The sequence below is a fragment of the Vicugna pacos genome, chromosome 3, assembly GCF_048564905.1.
Source record: "Vicugna pacos chromosome 3, VicPac4, whole genome shotgun sequence".
In the NCBI taxonomy this organism is placed as follows: domain Eukaryota; kingdom Metazoa; phylum Chordata; class Mammalia; order Artiodactyla; family Camelidae; genus Vicugna; species Vicugna pacos.
This window is the reverse complement of record NC_132989.1, coordinates 9,049,877-9,067,081: the sequence shown is the minus strand read 5'-3', so window position 1 is coordinate 9,067,081 and position 17,205 is coordinate 9,049,877. Positions and strand designations below refer to the sequence as shown.

Below are 17,205 nucleotides of genomic sequence, written 5' to 3'. Positions count from 1 at the left end.
TGGCCAGGGGGTTCTGCCCCCATTGGACAGGACGTTTTTCTCTGCTCAGAATCCGGCAGGTTCCTCTGGGGTAAGGAGTCGGAGAAGGCGGAGGGAAGGAGATCAGCGTGGCCGTGTGTGCGGCTTACAGTCCAGGCACAGAGCAGACTGAAGGGGAAGCAGGTTCTGCTCTCGGGACCAGCTGGTTTCTTTCCCGCAGCCAGTGTCTGGGGAGCAGATCTGCCCCTGTCAGAGCCATCAAACAGGGCTACCATGGCCTCCCTCTCACTGGGTAACTGTGCCATTTATCATCCTCAATGAGGTAGATTTGACAGTGAAAAAGGGCCCTATTAATAAGACAGCAGGTGTGAACCAGGACTGCCTGAGTGAACCAGGGTGTGTGAAACCCCCGTCTCCCCACAGGTGAAATGCAACGAGCAGCCCAACCGAGTGGAGATCTATGAGAAGACGGTGGAGGTGCTGGAGCCAGAGGTCACCAAGCTCATGAAGTTCATGTACTTTCAGGTGAGGGGATCCGGGTGGCTCTGGACCAGGAGACTTGAGACGGCCCCCACGCTTCTAGACACTGGGGTCTGGATTTTTGTGCCATGTTATTTATTCGTTGGCCAATACTTTCTAGTGCCCTAACCCACCCCTAGGTGAGCAAGACAGCCAAGCCCCCTCCCTCCATGTAATTTACATCCTAGTCAGCAGACCAGTGTGTCTGGGTAGGGTGAGAGACTGACAGTGAACATTACGCCACATGATACGTGTTATGAATAAAATAAAAGCTGAAAAAACTCCGGGGTGGAGGGTGTTGGCGACATGACTCAGCTTTAGGGACGGGCTCTTGGGAAGCAGGTGGCATCTGAACTGAGACCTGTATGATTTGAGAGAGGTTGGCATGTGAGGACCCTGAGGCAGAGGGATTGAGGCAGAAGGAACTGCAAAGGCAAAAGTCCTGAAGCCTCAAGGAGCAGGACGTGTTTAAGAAATGGAACAAAGCCAGGGACGCTGCATGGCGAGGAGGGGGGGTGAGGAGAGGAGAGCTTGGAGTTGTAGGCAGGGATTCGACCCTACGGGGCACCATGGGCCATGCAAAGAATATGTGGATTTTATTCAAGCCCCGTGGGAAGCCCCTAGAGGTTGCCAGTGACGGGATCTGATCCAGCTGTTGGACAACAAACATGCTGGTGGCTGTGTGGATCGTGGTTGGGAGGTAGGGGCAGTACTGAGGTCGAGGGCGGAAGGGGAGAAGAGTGGCAGCGGGGCGACCAGCTGGGAGGCCAAGAAGAATGATCGTTTAAAGGAGGAAAAGGGAAAGGCGGGCCAGAAGCCCCTGGGAATGGAAGATAAGAGGGCAAGCTGGTTATTGTGGTTCTCTTGGAAGCCGTTCAGGAAGGCAGGCTGAGCACTTGAAGGCTACCCTGTACCTGGGTGGGAGTCATGCCACACACTGCCCTTCACGTGCTCCACGTGCACTTGTGAGCATCATAGGTAGACAGGCAGGCACCGCCCGGGTGTCTGCCCTGCGCCCAGCTCCTTGCTGGTCTCCTGGGGCGGGAGCTGGGAAGGAACACCTGGGGAAGGTGCAGGCGGAGCTGTGAGGCAGAGACACCCAGGCTCTGCCACAACTTGCTGGGCCCTGGTAGTGATGTGACAGCTCTGATACCTTGGAAAGTGCCTATTTTGCAGGTTTTCAGTGAAGATAAATGAGGTCTACTTGTTTAAAATATTTATTTACTTACTCTGATGGAGGCACTGGGGACTGAACCCGGGACCTCGTGCCTACTAAGCACACGCTCTACCACTGAGCGACACCCTCCCCAACAAATGAGCTCTATTTGTCAAAAGCCCTGTTTGTAGATTCCTCGTTATACAGATGTAACAAATCACAGTTGCTGTTACTAGCATCCTAGACCTGCCTTCAAGGAGCCTAATATCTCTTCCAGAAGGTAGGTCCAAGAGAGAAAAACTAGCCCAAAACTGAGTAAGTGCTGAGCTGAGGGCCTGCTGACATAAATTGTGATTAAATAAAATGAACAGTGCAGCTCCTCTGTCGCATTAGCCATTTCAAGTGCTCAGGCTCCAGGTATGATGAGTGGCTACTGCCTGGACAGGGTAGATAACGGAACATTTCTGTTATGGCAGAAAATTTCATTGGACTTAAACTCTGGAAGGAGAAAGCGTGGCTGATCTCTTCTTTGGAGGCCTCCCTATCTCCTTCCCTTGCTGTATTTTCCTCCATAGCACATAGCACATTCTAATATAGAGAATTTATTTTGTTTTCTGTCATTTGTTACTTGAATACAAGCTCCTTAGGGTAGAGGTTTGTTTTGTTTCTTGCCTTAACCCAGTGCCAAGAAGGGTGCCCGTCACACAGAAGATGCCCAGTAAACACCATTCATTGGATGCATGAACCTCTTCCCTTGAGTGTCTCTGTCTCTCTTCATCTCTACCCGCTGATCACCTGGTGCCTGCTCTGCCCCAGGCGCAGGGATACAGAAATGAACGAGACATACAACCTTCAAAGCGAGGGCGCGGTGAATGATTGAATTCCCTTGACTCACGTCGGGGTCGGGTTCTGGGCTTCCCTCCAGAAGTCAGCTTTGGATTTCAGGACTCCCCGGAGGAAGACCTGCAGGCAGACTGGCCTTCCTCTAGATGTCCAGGCTCTGAGCGGGACCCGCGGGCGGCCTCGGCCCGCTCCCCACCGGGGAGCGCGGTGAGCCGCCCGGTCCTTACCGCCGCCCCTCTGCCCGCAGCGCAAGGCCATCGAGCGTTTCTGCAGCGAGGTGAAGCGGCTGTGCCATGCCGAACGGAGGAAGGACTTCGTGTCCGAGGCCTACCTCCTGACCCTGGGCAAGTTCATCAACATGTTCGCTGTCCTGGACGAGCTGAAGAACATGAAATGCAGCGTCAAGAACGACCACTCTGCCTACAAGAGGTCAGCCCCGCCCCCGCCCCGCCGCCCCCTTCCTGGGCACCTGTCCGACAGGTGGGAGCGGAGGGGGTCCTTCTACCAGGCTCCTCCTCGAACCTAAGCTCGCCATTCCCCGCCCCCAACACAGCGGTGGCGGGCTCTGTCTCTGTTTTTGCCCTTTAATAGTCCTTAAAGATGCAGAGCTGAGCTTTGGAGAACTGGATCTTTGCAGGGTTTTCTGTCTCAGGTTGGAATCAAATCCTCATTTGCCCCACCTGTGAGGCAGCAGCATTTTCTGTGCCTGGTGCAGTCCGAGACCAGTAAGATAATCATAAAAATGGTCACAGTCCTCATTCCTGGCAAGAATCAGAAAGCCAGGTCAGACTGCTTTTGTAAAAGAAGGAACTGGATTGGCTCCCAGGACGGAGCAGTCCTGGTGTACCTGATCCAGGGACTCAAGTGATGTTGTTGGTCTGGTTCCCTCTGCCTCTCAGCTTAACTCCTCTCGGTATGGGCCTCGTTATCAGGCAGGCTTGTGGCCTCCAGAAGCTGTAAGCTTCCCTCCGGCCAGCGTAGCTACCCCAGCTTCCAAGGAAGGAAAGGTTGCTCCTCCTTGTAAATATTTTTGCAGAAGTCCCAAGGCCGGTTGTCATTGCCCCAGCTTAGGTCGTGTGCTAATCCCTCCACAGGTCACTGTGTGTGTGTGTTGAGCGGGGTGGGGGTGTGCTTGGCTGGGAGAGATGCTTGCCCTTGGGGTCATTTGGGGGTCACTGTCAGCTCACAAGAAAGAAGGTCTGGAGCGGGGGAGGGATTGCTCCCCTCTAGAAATTTGGATACAGCCACCCAAAAGTGAGGGAGGGCAGTCGAAGACAACAGACAGTCCAAAGCTCAGATAAGCTCCAAGGTGTCGGGACCCATCTCTTGGGAAGGATTTTCTGGGTCACTAATGGAAAGGGCTGCCTCCTTGAATCACATCCCCCTGGGGCTCCAGGGTGACTAGAGAAAGCAGACAGCAGACTGACCCTCACGGTTTTATCCCGAGTGAACTGAAACCAGGGAGCACCCAGAAGACAGAACCCCATTCAAGGCTGACTCAGAAATGGCAATTTCACAAAGATTTCATTGACAGCTCATAGTACAGTATCTTCCTCTCAAAATCTCCCCAGATTTGGCCAACTCCTTCCATCCCAGCCGACATACTCTGAGGACCAGCTAGGGTTGTGAGCTAGGCGGGTGTCTTGTACGTGTTCCCAGGCCCTGGTGACACACGTGCACTGCCTCTAGGTCCGGCTGGAGAAGTCCTAGGGCTGTGGTTTTCTCCCTTTAAATCCTGCTCTGTCCTCCACAGCCATCTCCCTTCACCTGTAATCCTGTTGGGTTGCATAGACTTTTGTTTTCCATACAATGTTTTGCTTTATAAATTTGGGATTTTCCTATGAGTAACATAATACACAGCAAAAACAAAGCATCCTGCCCGTAACTCTTCTCCATTCAGTGGAGGTCACTGCGAGGCACCGGATGCCTGCTCTGCTCTGTCCTCCAGCCTCAGGCTGGTTGATGTGATGCTAGCTGCCTTCAGTCTTTCCTAGTTTCAGCATCAGTGCGTTCTTGCCTCCTAATTTCAGGTACCCTGATTACAAGGGTGCAGACAGCTCCAAATGAAACGACTCCAGAGCACACTCTCCTTTGATGTTAGAGTCCCTTGTGACGTTCAGAACTCCTCATCCTCAGGGACTGTGTAATACCAGTTAGGTGGGAGCCGGAGCCGGAGCCGGGGGGGCCTGGGTTAGGCCTGCTGGCTTGAGCCCTCTTCTCTGCAACACCGTGTCCAGGGCGGCGCAGTTCCTGAGGAAGATGGCAGACCCCCAGTCTATCCAGGAGTCCCAGAACCTTTCCATGTTCCTGGCCAACCACAACAGGATCACCCAGGTGATGGCAAACCCTGTGTCCCGGGACACACGTCGGGGCCGGGAAGTTGGGGGGACCATGAGCAGAGGAGCTGTGTCCAGGTCCTCCGTCCCCACTGCCCTCCTCAAGCTTTAAGCTACAGACTTAAGTCTCAATGGTCCTTCACCCTCTCTGGAGTTTGTCCTCTGAAAACCTTCTAGCCAGTGTTCGGCCCCTGCATTGGTATAGATTGAGAGCTTGGGTTCTGCAGTTAGACCGCCTTGTTTTCTCATCGTGGACCCTCCAGTGACCCACAGTGAGGCCTTGGGCAAGGTCCAAACCTCAGTTTACTCATCTGTAAAATGGGGCTGTTATTTTGTGACTCTGATGAGAATCCACCCCTAGGACTGTGGCGAGAAGTCCATGAGACAGTGTATGAAAAGCCCTTAGCACGTGGAGCCTGGCAGACAGCAAGGACATGAGAAGTTGTAGTTAGTTACTGCCACCACTCTGCCGGGGCGCCCCCACGCTCCACCTGACATAACGTAACCTGTCTTAGGCATCTGCCAGGTCAGCTTGAACTGGCACCAGCAGGAATGTCAGCAGGACCCAGGCCAAAACCTGAGAGGGGCCCACCGTCTTTGAAGGGTTTCCGGGCTCAGATCCCTCTCAGGGTTGCTGGCTTCACGGGCTCTTCCCTGCTCTTTGTTGTCTGCAGAAGGCCACACTCAGTGTTGAGACCTCAGGTTTCTGTCCCGGGGACTCAGCTGCACGTCTGAGCCCCGTGCTGTAGGTAGAAAGCCAGCAGTGCCCTCCGCTGCACACCCACAGGGCTGCCCCTTTGGAGAGAAGGGGAAGGGGCTGAGAGGAGGCCTCAGGCCTTCTCATAGGGGAAATGTGTTTGCACTGCGTGTCCTGCCAGAAGGGAGACACCTGCTTGCGCAGCTCTTCTCCCCTGGGCTGGGTCTTCCCGCCGCCCTCTGAGGAGACATCACGGCTCAGTCCACACCCTCAAAACTAAGCCAAGATGACCACAGACCTGTTGCTGTGGAGTCAAACTCCTTTTCAGCTCACCCCAAGAAAGCACTTTTTTTTTTATTGAAGTACCGTCAGTTACAATGTGTCAATTTCTGGTGGACAGCACAATGTCCCAGGTATGCATATACATACATATATTTATTTTCCATTAAAGGTTATTACGAGATATTGAACATAATTCCCTGTGCTGTACGGAAGAAATTTGTTTTTGAATCTATTTTTATATATAGTGGTTAACCTTTGCAAATTTCAAACTCCCAAATTTATCCCTTCCTGTCCCCTTTGCCCTGGTAACCATGAGATTGTTTCCTATGTCTGTTTCTGTTTTGTAGATGAGTTCATTAGAAAACACTTTCTAACCATCAGAACCACCAAGAAAGACAATGGGGAGCCCCAGGGGTCAGAGCCTGCCCTGAGAGATATACAGGCGCTCTAGCAACTGCTGTGGGGACGTTGAAGAGAGGCCACAGGCTCCCTTCTACCAGGGGCGGTCAGTGGGCGGGTCATTGTGCCAGGGCCCAGGCGGGGGGCCTTCTAGGTGGTGTGTGTGAGGAGGGTGCAGGAGAGGGACTAACCAGGAGGGGGCGCTGCTGTTTAGTGTCTCCATCAGCAACTCGAAGTGATCCCAGGCTACGAGGAGCTCCTGGCGGACATCGTCAACATCTGTGTGGATTACTACGAGAATAAGATGTATCTGACCCCCAGCGAGAAGCACATGCTCCTCAAGGTACAGCACCCTGCCACACACCCCGAGATCTGGGCTCGCCCTCTCACTGCCTTCTTATTTAAAAAATTGTTCTGTGTGCTTCAGCGTTGATACAGATTTTACTGCACATAATGTTTTGTAACCTTTTCTTCCCCCTTTAATATGTCACATACACCTTCCCAGACAGCATTAAGGCCATTTCTACAGTGTGGTTTTTAATGGCTGATGAGCATTCCATTGCATGGGATCCTTGTTTCTTAACAAATTCCCTGTTGTTGGATATTTCTTTGCTAAACTACATTGAAACCCTTGGAGCACAGCCTTTGTGTACGTACTCTTGTTAAGCCAAATACCCCGGAGGTAGAATTGCTGACTTAAAGGGAAGGTCAGACCATCCAACTTTGGCTATATTTTGCCAAAACAGTCATGTTTGTTTCATCAGTTTACAAGTTTCATTTTTAAATTATCAGGTAATATTTATTGTTATAGAAAATCTGGATTCTGTAGAAAAGCCCCCCAAAATAGAATCTCTTACAGTCTTTCCATCCAGAGATAACACTTTCAGCATTTTAGTGTATATCCGCCTCAGTTTTTCTGTGCTGATGTATGCAATATACATAAATTATATGTGTGTGTAATTTTTATCCCCTTTCATTAAATGCATGTGGAATGTTGTGCAGCCCTTAAATAATGTCCTACAGATAGACTTTCATTTCTTTAGCTGTTACTCTCTTGCTAGGTGCTGAGATTGTTTCTAATTTCCCTCGGACAACAGTAGCACTGAAAGGAGTAACCTTCATAATCTTCAGACACACCACATAGCCCCTTTTGATTCTTTATTCCCCAGGACCTCACTTTTTAAAGTTCCCCTGCTGATGTGAATTTTCCTCCACTCCTCCATGTCCCCTTTTGCTCTTTAAGAATCCCAGCCCTGCTGGCGTTCCCTTCTTTGCATTTCCATAGCACCTCGAAGAAGCTTGCAGGGCAGTGTGGCTTGGTGACTCATTCACTCTGGCTTCCGCTGCACAATCAAAAATCCAGAGAAGTCACCCACAGTTCAGTGGCTTCTCTTACCCCTCAGTGCCATGCCCGGGCAGTCACCACAGCTCTGCCCAGAATTGCAGCTTCCACAGACGAGGTTACAAAATCCCAGTCTACCAGGCATCCTCAGATGCTGCCATCACTTTCTCAGGCCCTTCTTTCATCTCGCCTGCTTTTCATCCACCCACGCACGACTCAGCTTCCCACTCTCATTCCCTCTCTGCCTCCTCAACCTGGTCTCCAGCCCTGTTGAGCTGTTTCCCGTCTCGGGTGCCACCAGGGGGCGCCTTTCACCTTAAATGGAAAGTCTGGCGCACACCCTGCAGAGCCACAAAATCCAAGTACCCCTCCTCTGGTCCACGCCCTTGAGTGCCAGATGCGACTTATCCCCGGTCACATAGCAACTGTGAGCCGAGGGAAGCTGCTTTCAGCTTAGTTGTTCAGGCACCCTCAGGCTCGCGGTACATTTGACAAAAGGAGCAAAATAAGCCAGGAAATTATTATGTGGATGGGACGTCAGAAATCAGCCTGTCAGCCTCCTGATAGGGCACTGCCTGGCAAAAATGTGTTGTTTTTGTTAATGAAGTCACCAGTGGCTCCTCGGGAAACTGTTGTAGCTTCCTTGGGGAAAGGGGTGAATAGTTTCACATTCATTTAACGTCTAGTAAGTTTTCATCAAGTGCCGGGATGTGCTAGACCTCAGGGATGCAACATCAGGACCACCCCGTCCTTGCTCTCAGGAAGGATCCAAAGGTGCATACATGTTGTTGTCAGATCCTGTCTCTGCAGTTTACTGGCTGTGTGACCTTGGCAAGCTGACTAACCTCTCTGTGTCTCCAGTTCCTCATCTGTAGAATAAAGTTATTGTGTAGACCTTGACGCATAAGATTGTTGTGAGAATTAAGGGTAATGCTTTGTTAAATCCCTAAGCACAGACTCTGGCCTTTGGGATAGACTCAAGAAGTGCCACCATAATGATATATTAAAGGGTCCCCTGCATTTCTTCACAGAAATCAAATTTCTGGTTGAAATTAGACCTATATGTCCTTTATTATTATTACTTTTTGAAGACACATGGGTTTTTGTAATAGTGTCGCTACGGGGTTGGGGGAGGGTGTGTACACAGGCACAGATCTGCTTTTTCTTGACTTTTTGAAACTTTTCCGATGGCTGTGACTGACTTCTGGCTCTGCCTCTTCTCACTCAGGTAATGGGTTTTGGTCTTTACCTGATGGATGGAAATGTCAGTAACATTTACAAACTGGATGCCAAGAAAAGAATCAACCTCAGCAAAATTGATAAGTTCTTCAAGGTCAGCACCTGGGGCGGGGACTGGGGCGGGGACTGGGGCAGGGGGCCAAGGTGCGGGTCTCTCTCGGGAAAGGAATGAAATTAGCCAGCTCGCAGTGGGGCTTGTTGGTTGAACTGTAGCTCTAAAGACCCCAAGAAGAGGAGGAGGCTAGAGCAACAGGGCCTCCAGCTGCCCGGGGTCGGGTGAGTCAGACACGTGCTTGCGTCTTGGGGTTCAGCGGGGGTTCGGCTGGGAGGCCTCATGATCCTCTCTGTGTACTACTTTTCCCCTTTCCTGAAACCCCCTGCTGTCTATAGAAAGAGGGGCATCGGAGAAGATAGCACCTGCTTTAATTTTCAGTATAAACCAGAGCTCACAGAAGCAGGGGGATTAAAGACTGGATTTTAAATTGATTCACATTCGCAAACTCGCAGCCCACCAGAGGCCCCCTCACTCGCCCCTGCCCTGGGCAGAATGCCTCATCTGCACTCAGTTCGTTCCAGGGCTTTGGAGATTTGATCTTTTGGCTCCAAATCTTCAACAATAAAACCTTCCGGTTTGCCTTTGAGGTTTTCTCAAAGGGGTTTCCTACTCTGGAATTGAATTCCATGTTGTCAGTTTATTCCGGCATCAGGCACTTCAGGTCTGGAGTGGAGCCTCTGAGGTCAGATGTGGGAAAACCAGCTTAAATTAAAAGCGGAACCCCTCCAAGGTGTGGCCGGGCCTGAGTCCCACTGACTCGTAGGAGCTGGGGGAGGAATACGTCGCCCAGAGGCACCCCGTGGCTCGGCTTAGCTTCTTTTCAAGGCTAGAACTCCCTTTTCCCTGAAGATGCCCCAGACGAGAACAGGGCTCCTCTCGGGAGAGCTGGCAGAGTCTGCCCCTGCCTTAAGTCTGCGCAAATGAGGTGGGGGTGGAGGGAAGCCCGTAAGCTCGCCTCCCTGAGCCCTGGGTCCTAGTCTCACACTCCACTTCATAGCTGCGTGACGTGGGGACAGTCACAGAACTTCTATGCATCTGAGTTACCAGCCCGACAAATAGGGACGCTAAGGGGACCTACTTTATAGTGTTCCTTTGAGGATTCAGTGGGATTTCTTAAGTGAGTCAGAGCCCTGGGTTATAGTCCTGACTCCCTGGCTTCTAGCTGGTCTGACTTTGTGGGAAAAAAAATCACTTAAGCTGTTGAAGCTTCAGTTTCTCCATCTGTGAAATGGAAATGAGAATAGTGTTGCCCTCACAGGGTTCTTATATGGACTGAGATACTGTTTTCTGTTTTGTTTAATGGACTATTCTTTAGAGTAGTTTTAGGTTCACAGCAGAAGTGAGCAGAATGAGCAGAGGTTCCCCAGATACCCCCGGTCCCCACTCACGCACAACCTCCCCCATTATCGAAGCCTTCCAGTAAAAGGCTGCATTTGTTATAGTCCATGAACCTACATTGGCACGTCGTTGCCACCCTAATAAGCCCATAGTTTGCAGTAGGGATAGCTCTGGCCTTGTGTGTTCTATGAGCTTTGACAAGTGTATCACATCATTAGGGCATCATACGGAACAGTTTCACTGCCCGAACACCCTCTGGTTTTGAAGTGCTTGGCACAGTGCCTAGCGCGTCAGAAGCAGGCAGTAAATACCTCCTCTGCATTTGTCCTGGTCTTCGCATGGCAGTTGCCTGCCCTCTGGTGTTAGGTTGTGTTTTTCAACACCTTCACATTGTGGAGTTTCTTATGAGGGCCACCCCCCGCCAGTGACATGCAGATACCCACTTCTAGTCCACAGTTCTAAGCAGCAAGGATCCTCTAATCTCACGAAAATTAGAGCAGAAAAGGTACTGCCCCAGGAGGCAGGCCGTCTGGTCCTTATCCTTCATCTGTTCTGTCTGCTGGGTGACCTTGGACAAGTCACTGCCTCTCTGGGCTCGGTTGCTGGAACATTGGGATGGTTGGAGTCAGGGGAGGACCTGTACGCTGGCTGGGGCTCTTTGTGGTTCCAGGGTCACACGGTAGCATCACTGGAAGCAGAAACTAGGGGTCGGCCCGGAGGCACGCATGCAGGCCTGCCTCCCCCAGTGGAAGGCAGCCGCCTGGCCCTCCCTCCGTGTCTCACACGCTGTGTTTGCTTCCTTTGCAGCAGCTGCAGGTGGTGCCCCTTTTCGGCGACATGCAGATAGAGCTGGCCAGATACATTAAGACCAGTGCTCACTATGAAGAGAACAAGTCCAAGTGAGTGCCTGCCGTAATGTCTCTCGGCTCCCGCGAGGACGCCCGGCCCGGGCAGGGGGCCGAGGGGCCACTTCAGCCCCTCCCCCCTCCCCAGAGCCCTGGGCAGGTGGACTCCATCAGATCACTGGCGCCTGGCAGAGGGGAGCAGCGGAGGGTGCTCTGAGCCCTTTTGCACCTGCCCTTTGCTGTCGGGGTTCAACAGTGCTCAGAGCACAGCCACGCCCCTTGCCTGTGTCCACGGAGGCCCAGGCCCCCGCAGTGGGCCAGCAGTGTCCTCCTCCCCGCGGGAACGGGGAGGAGCGGCCTGCCCTCAGCGGTCAGGTGGAGCCAGATGGCCCCGCCCTTCATCACTCTGGTTCTCTCCTCAGGTTCCGTGTCCACGCAGTAAGTGTGCCATGCAGGGCGTGGTTCCGATGGTCCCAACTGTGAAGTGGGTTGATGGCCTCAACTTAGCTTGTTTTATAAGCCACTGTCCTAGGTGACCTGTGCTAAGGTCCGGGGTGTCAGCACCTCATGGACCTTGGAGGGACATCCAGCTACAGCCTTGGCCGCCCCTGTGATCTCTGGCATTGTTAAGGAGGCATCTTCTGCCTGCCTTTCCATATACTGTGGGGTCAACCATCCTTTAGTCTCTGGAGTGAGGGGATTCGGGCCTTAAAAATATGTAAGTGGAGCATCCTTGAACTCCGCCAGCTTTGAGCCCCCGCAGTTGGTCTCACCAGGAAGAGGTGGTTTAGTCTCTTCATGATGCGCTGGCTGTGAGTGTGTGAGGTTTTCTCAGAAGAGCGTGGAGTCCAGGGTGCTGAGCTCTTCTCCTCGCTTTCCCTGCATTGATTCTCAACCCCCCAGAGTTGGCTGGGAGTGCTGATGTGAGCAGGGTCGGGGGCAGAAGTCTGAGTGATTGTGGCCCCATCCCCACACAGGGAGCTCCTCAGTGTAGGTGTGAGGAAGTCTGTCCCCAACCAGAGTGTTCTCTTGCGGGCCTTTTCAGAGCTCCTTCTGAAAAAATTGATTCTCTCTCCAATATTTATCTGCCTGTTTGGTGCCCATGCTTAGTCTGTCCACTGGGTCACCCAGCAGCGGACGGCAGAGGATGGTGAATGGGGTTGTCTTTTTTTCTGTCCGTCAGGAGAGAGGTTTCTCATTCATTCATTTCCTCTCCAATTCAAGATGTCTTCCTCATGATCTCTTTCAAAGCAGCTGAGGAAAGGGTTGAGGAGAAAGAAGGGAAGAAGAGGGAAGAAGAGGAGTAGGGGGAGAGAGAGAGAGAGGGAGAAGGAGAGAGGGAGAGCAGCGCCTCTCAGGGCGGCGCGGCTGCCCTCCCCGTGGAGAGCTCACTGTGGGAGACGGGGCACAGTCCCCTTCGGTTTCCCCAGTCCCGCCCAAGGACCCCTCCAAAGCCGGCTTCCACCACAGGACGGGGTGCTGTCAGGGTCAGGAGACAGGCTTGGAAGGTCAACTACCTTGCTGCTTCTGTGCTCAAATCCCTGCCCTTTGTAGCCCTAGACAGGCTGCAAGTCTCTCCTCGCTCTCATGACTGGTAAGTACTGTGGACTCTGAGTATCTGGGAAAGCCTGTGTTGGGGTCTTAGAGGAGGCCCGGCCTAGGAAGGAGGAGGAAAGGCCATTCCACTCAGCCGGCAGTCCCCACGGCAGGATTTAGCGGGCTTTCTTGCTGGTGGCTGGGACACTTCTTGGTTCCACCCAGGGGAGCCGGCAACGTTGGCTGAGCACCGGGAGCATCTAGTGAATGGAAGGAGCCTACCCACCCAGGCACCTAAAGCCAGGATGCACTCCAACCCCCTGATTTTCTGCCCAGGTGGACGTGCACCCAGAGCAGCATCAGCCCCCAGTACAATATCTGCGAGCAGATGGTTCAGATCCGGGATGACCACATCCGCTTCATCTCCGAACTCGCTCGCTACAGCAACAGTGAGGTGAGCTCGCTCTGGCTGCTGGGATGGAGGCCCGAGTGGGTCCAGGGTGAGAAGGGCTAAGGACCAGCCTGGAAAGAAATGCTGATAGGGGTCATGGAGAACAGGAGTGAGGGACTGCACATTGGAGACAGGAGGGCAGAATGGCCAAGAGTTTGGATTTTAGAGCCAGGCAGAACTGGGTTTGATTGTGGTTTTGCTGCTGACCTTCACAAGTTATTCAACATCTCTGAGCCTCAGTTTCCTCCTCTGCAAAATGGGGTAATAGTATCCAGAAAGGTTCATTGAGAGGATTAAACAATATGATGCATGCGTAAATGCATTGTGCCTAGGAGATAGTAAGAGCCCAGAAATTGTCAGTAGTCTGTACATGATCCAAACCATCTCCACCCTGGATGGCAAGAGAAACAAAGTTCTGAACAATCGTGCTCATAACACCATCTAAGTATTTTGAAACTGTGTGATAATAAATCATCATTGTAACAAGCCAGAAAATGCAGTTAGGGGCAGAAGAAGGTCAAAACAATCTCCTGTAGTCCCACTAATTGTATTTTTACTGGCACTGGATTTCTCTTTTCTTCTTGTTTTAAATAGGGAAACATGATGTGTGCATAACCTCAGGAAAAAATACAGATAGGCAAAAGGAGGGAAAATCCATCATGAAAAATCTTACCACCCAGAACCAACTGTGATTAACATTTGGATGTATAGGTCCTTCAGGCTCTCTTTCTATATAAACCCTTGTAGTGAATATATATGTTGGTTTAGTAAATATGGATTTCCTTTTTTTCACCCCCGGCTCCTGGACGACTGCAGGACCCCACATTTGCTCTCTGGCTCCACCATGTGGCTGGAAGCCAGAGTTACACTTCCCAAACCCAAACCAGGGAAATGTCTTTGATCAAAGGGCAAACATACTTGAAACGAGGACGGTCAGACAAATAAATGCAGGCGGTATGGTTATCACACGAGTGACCCACATTATAAGGAAGGTCCCTGGTGAACATGGACCAGAGTCCAGCCCAGACTTTCGGCTTTCTTAACCATACGTGCCGATCAGCAGGACATCCGCTGTGGGAAGAGTTTAAGTGCTGAGGACTTCTTCACTCAAGGAGTCGAGGGTGTGTGTGATCTAAGAATGAGTCTGGCTCAGAGCTACTTTTTAAATTATGCACTTCGCAGATGTGTATATACAGATAATTCTCGTTATTCACAGCAGTTGTATTAAAAGTGGCTGTGAACGCTGAATCAGCCAGCGCTAAACCCTTGCTCCTATGGAAAGCACAGGGTAGGTTCCTGCGAGCCTCTGGTCACAACATTTCCATCAGCTGATTTTTAGTATATAACCTTGTTTTACCTGCATTCCTGTTAAAGCTCCCTTGTATAATATATGTTGTTGGTTTGTTAACATTAGCTCACAGCCAAAGGCATTGTAACGCACGCCTGAACAAATCTTATCTAAAACACGTATTTTCTCCGTAAGGCTCATCACAGCCTTCTTTCTCACAGGCAGGGCTTCTGTGCTGTGCGTGGGGCCATTTTAAATAGTGAAATCACCAGTAAAAAGAATAAAACTGTGGAAAACATGGCACTACGTAGACCAGGGAAGGGACAGCAGTATGAGCTGAAACAAGAGGGCAGAGCCTTGTTCAGTCCCAGCTGGCAACATGACTCAGATTTTTTTTTTTGCCACTGTGCATTTCTGCAAATGACTGAGCAAGCACAGCAAGGATTGATTCTGAAATTACAAGTAAGTTTTAGTGAGTGAGTAGGCAAATTCACAAACACAGAATTCACAGATGATGAGGACTGGCTCCATACGTCTGTATGTGCCTTGCCTGTTCCATACATAACACATGTACAGACAAATATACCTCTGCACAGGCACATGCTTACATATTTCACATCAAATTCATGTTTATCTTCACCAGTGCTTTTCGGTCAGTGAGTCATTTCTAATTAATGAGCTGTGAGATCAATTTAGTGGTTTCAGATTAGCATTTTGGTATGGGAACAGAAAGTCAGCATCTCGTGTATAAAGGAGAAAGTTGCTTCATGAAAAATGTCATTTCATGTCTATATTGAATACCTCTCAGTAGGTACGCTCCTGAGTTAGTACATACTTCCTACCATAAATTGCAGACAAAAAAGTTTAAAAGCCACTGCTCTGCAGTAAACCAGGGTGATCGTGAGTGGGGCTCTTGTGTCACACCACCTGGATTTGAACCCTTCATCGCTTACAAGCTAAGTGGCCTTCAGCAAGGCACTTGTCTGAGCCTCATTCTGTCGGTCAAGGGGTATAATAATAGCAGTGTTTTGGAGGGAATCCATGAAATAAGGCTTGAAAGTGCCAAGTGCATGGAGGGTGAGGGTGACGGCTGATGTTCCCCAGGTGGTGACGGGCTCCGGGCTGGACAGCCAGAAGTCAGACGAGGAGTACCGCGAGCTCTTTGACCTGGCTCTGCGGGGCCTGCAGCTCCTGTCCAAGTGGAGTGCCCACGTCATGGAGGTGGTAGGTGTCCCAGAGCTGAGCACCCCCAGTCCCCTCTGTCCTAACCTCTGCCCACTCAGCATCTGTCTCTTCCCAGCACCCTTCTTTTAAACAGCTCTATTGAGATATAATTCACCACACCATTCATCAATTTAAAATGTAGATTAAGGGAATAGGGTATAGCTCAGTGGTAGAGCAGGTGCTTAGCGTGCATGAGGTCCTGGGATCAATCCTCAGTACCTCCATTAAAAATTAAAAAAATTTTTTTAAATAATATTTGCTATATATTGTTTGCAATGCTGAAAAATGGCAAACCGTCTACGTGTCCTTTAGTAGGTAAAGAAACTGTAATACAGCTGCACAACCTGGAGTGAGTGTCGCCATTAAAGGAGGTGGGCGAAGCCTCTGCGTCCTAACACAGAGAGAACTTCAGGGAACATTGTTAAGTAAAAAGAAAAAAAAAGCAAAATGTGGATTCATTGATCTTTAGTATATTCCCAGGGTTGTGCAGCCGCAGTCAAACGTAGAACATTTTCATCACCTCAGAAGAAACCCTGTCCAGTCACCCCCCATTACCTATCCCCGCAGCCCTGGGCAGTGTCCTTTCTGGCTCTGTAGACTTGCCTGTTTTGGATGTTTCCTATAAGTAGAATCATATCGTATATGGTTATTTGTGTCTGGCTTCTTTTACTTCATGTTTTCAAGGTCTGTCCATTGTTGCTCAGCTCAGTACTTCCTTCCCCTTTATGACTGAGTGATATTCCACTGCGTGGAGCCACCACGTTTGTTTGATGCGCTTACCTGCTGATGGCCATTTGGGTCTCTCCCCTCCCCGCAGTACTCCTGGAAGCTGGTTCACCCCACAGACAAGTTCTGCAACAAGGACTGCCCTGGCACGGCCGAGGAGTACGAGAGAGCCACGCGCTACAACTACACCAGCGAGGAGAAGTTCGCCTTCGTCGAGGTGGGTGCCCCCCCCCTCCTCCTCGGCCCCGAGGCCGCCGCTCGGGCTCAGGCGTGGGGCTGCAGTTCCCTGCCCCTTCCTCCCACCTGCACTCGCTCCTGTCCACGGTTGTCATTCGGAGACGGTGAGAAACTCATTCTGTTCCTAAAAATCCCAAAGGAAGCATCAGTCCCCTAGAAACAACAGAGGAAACAAAACAAATGGCCAAGAGAGATAAGAAAAATACACAAACGGATAAACGGCCAGAAAACTACAGACCGAAACCAAGATGAGATGTGGTGTTGACCAGTTAGGATGGCAAAGATCCAGAAGACAGGGGACGTCTGTAGCTGGTTGAAGAGGGAAGCAGACCTTCTCAGATACTTTGCCTGTCCAGTCTACATTTTACAATGATTCTGTGTGGACAGTCTGATCATATGCATTCAGATTTTTAATGTGCATACCCTTTGGCCCAAAAGTTCTTCTGGGGAGAATATCTCAGGGAAATAAGCCAACTATGCAGAGGCATACAATGTTTATTGCCTTATTGTTTACAATTATAAAATACGTGAAGCAACAGAGAGGTCCTTCAGTATGGACAAGGGAAAATAAATGAAGGTACAGTTCTATCGTTGAATACTATGCAGCCACTAAAATGAAGTACTGACATGAAAAGGGATGCACAGTATATTGTTAGGATTAAAAAAGTTAAAAAACAGCATGTAAGATGATGCAATTTATACTAAAATTAATA

The 17,205-nt window shown here is 50.6% G+C and overlaps 1 protein-coding gene across 3 annotated transcripts in view; it reads left to right on the top strand.

Moving 5' to 3' along the window:
• The window catches only part of CYFIP2 (cytoplasmic FMR1 interacting protein 2), a 110,234-nt gene that overhangs the window by 20,443 nt on the left and 72,586 nt on the right, over positions 1 to 17,205 (top strand). For all 3 annotated transcript variants that reach the window (XM_072953913.1, XM_006211887.4, XM_072953918.1), the window contains exons 5-13: positions 403 to 504; positions 2,745 to 2,926; positions 4,735 to 4,831; positions 6,426 to 6,554; positions 8,782 to 8,886; positions 10,993 to 11,084; positions 12,903 to 13,020; positions 15,410 to 15,529; positions 16,347 to 16,472. In XM_072953913.1, coding sequence (XP_072810014.1) covers positions 403 to 504; positions 2,745 to 2,926; positions 4,735 to 4,831; positions 6,426 to 6,554; positions 8,782 to 8,886; positions 10,993 to 11,084; positions 12,903 to 13,020; positions 15,410 to 15,529; positions 16,347 to 16,472 — 1,071 coding nt within the window. The remainder of the gene's footprint in view (positions 1 to 402; positions 505 to 2,744; positions 2,927 to 4,734; positions 4,832 to 6,425; positions 6,555 to 8,781; positions 8,887 to 10,992; positions 11,085 to 12,902; positions 13,021 to 15,409; positions 15,530 to 16,346; positions 16,473 to 17,205) is intronic.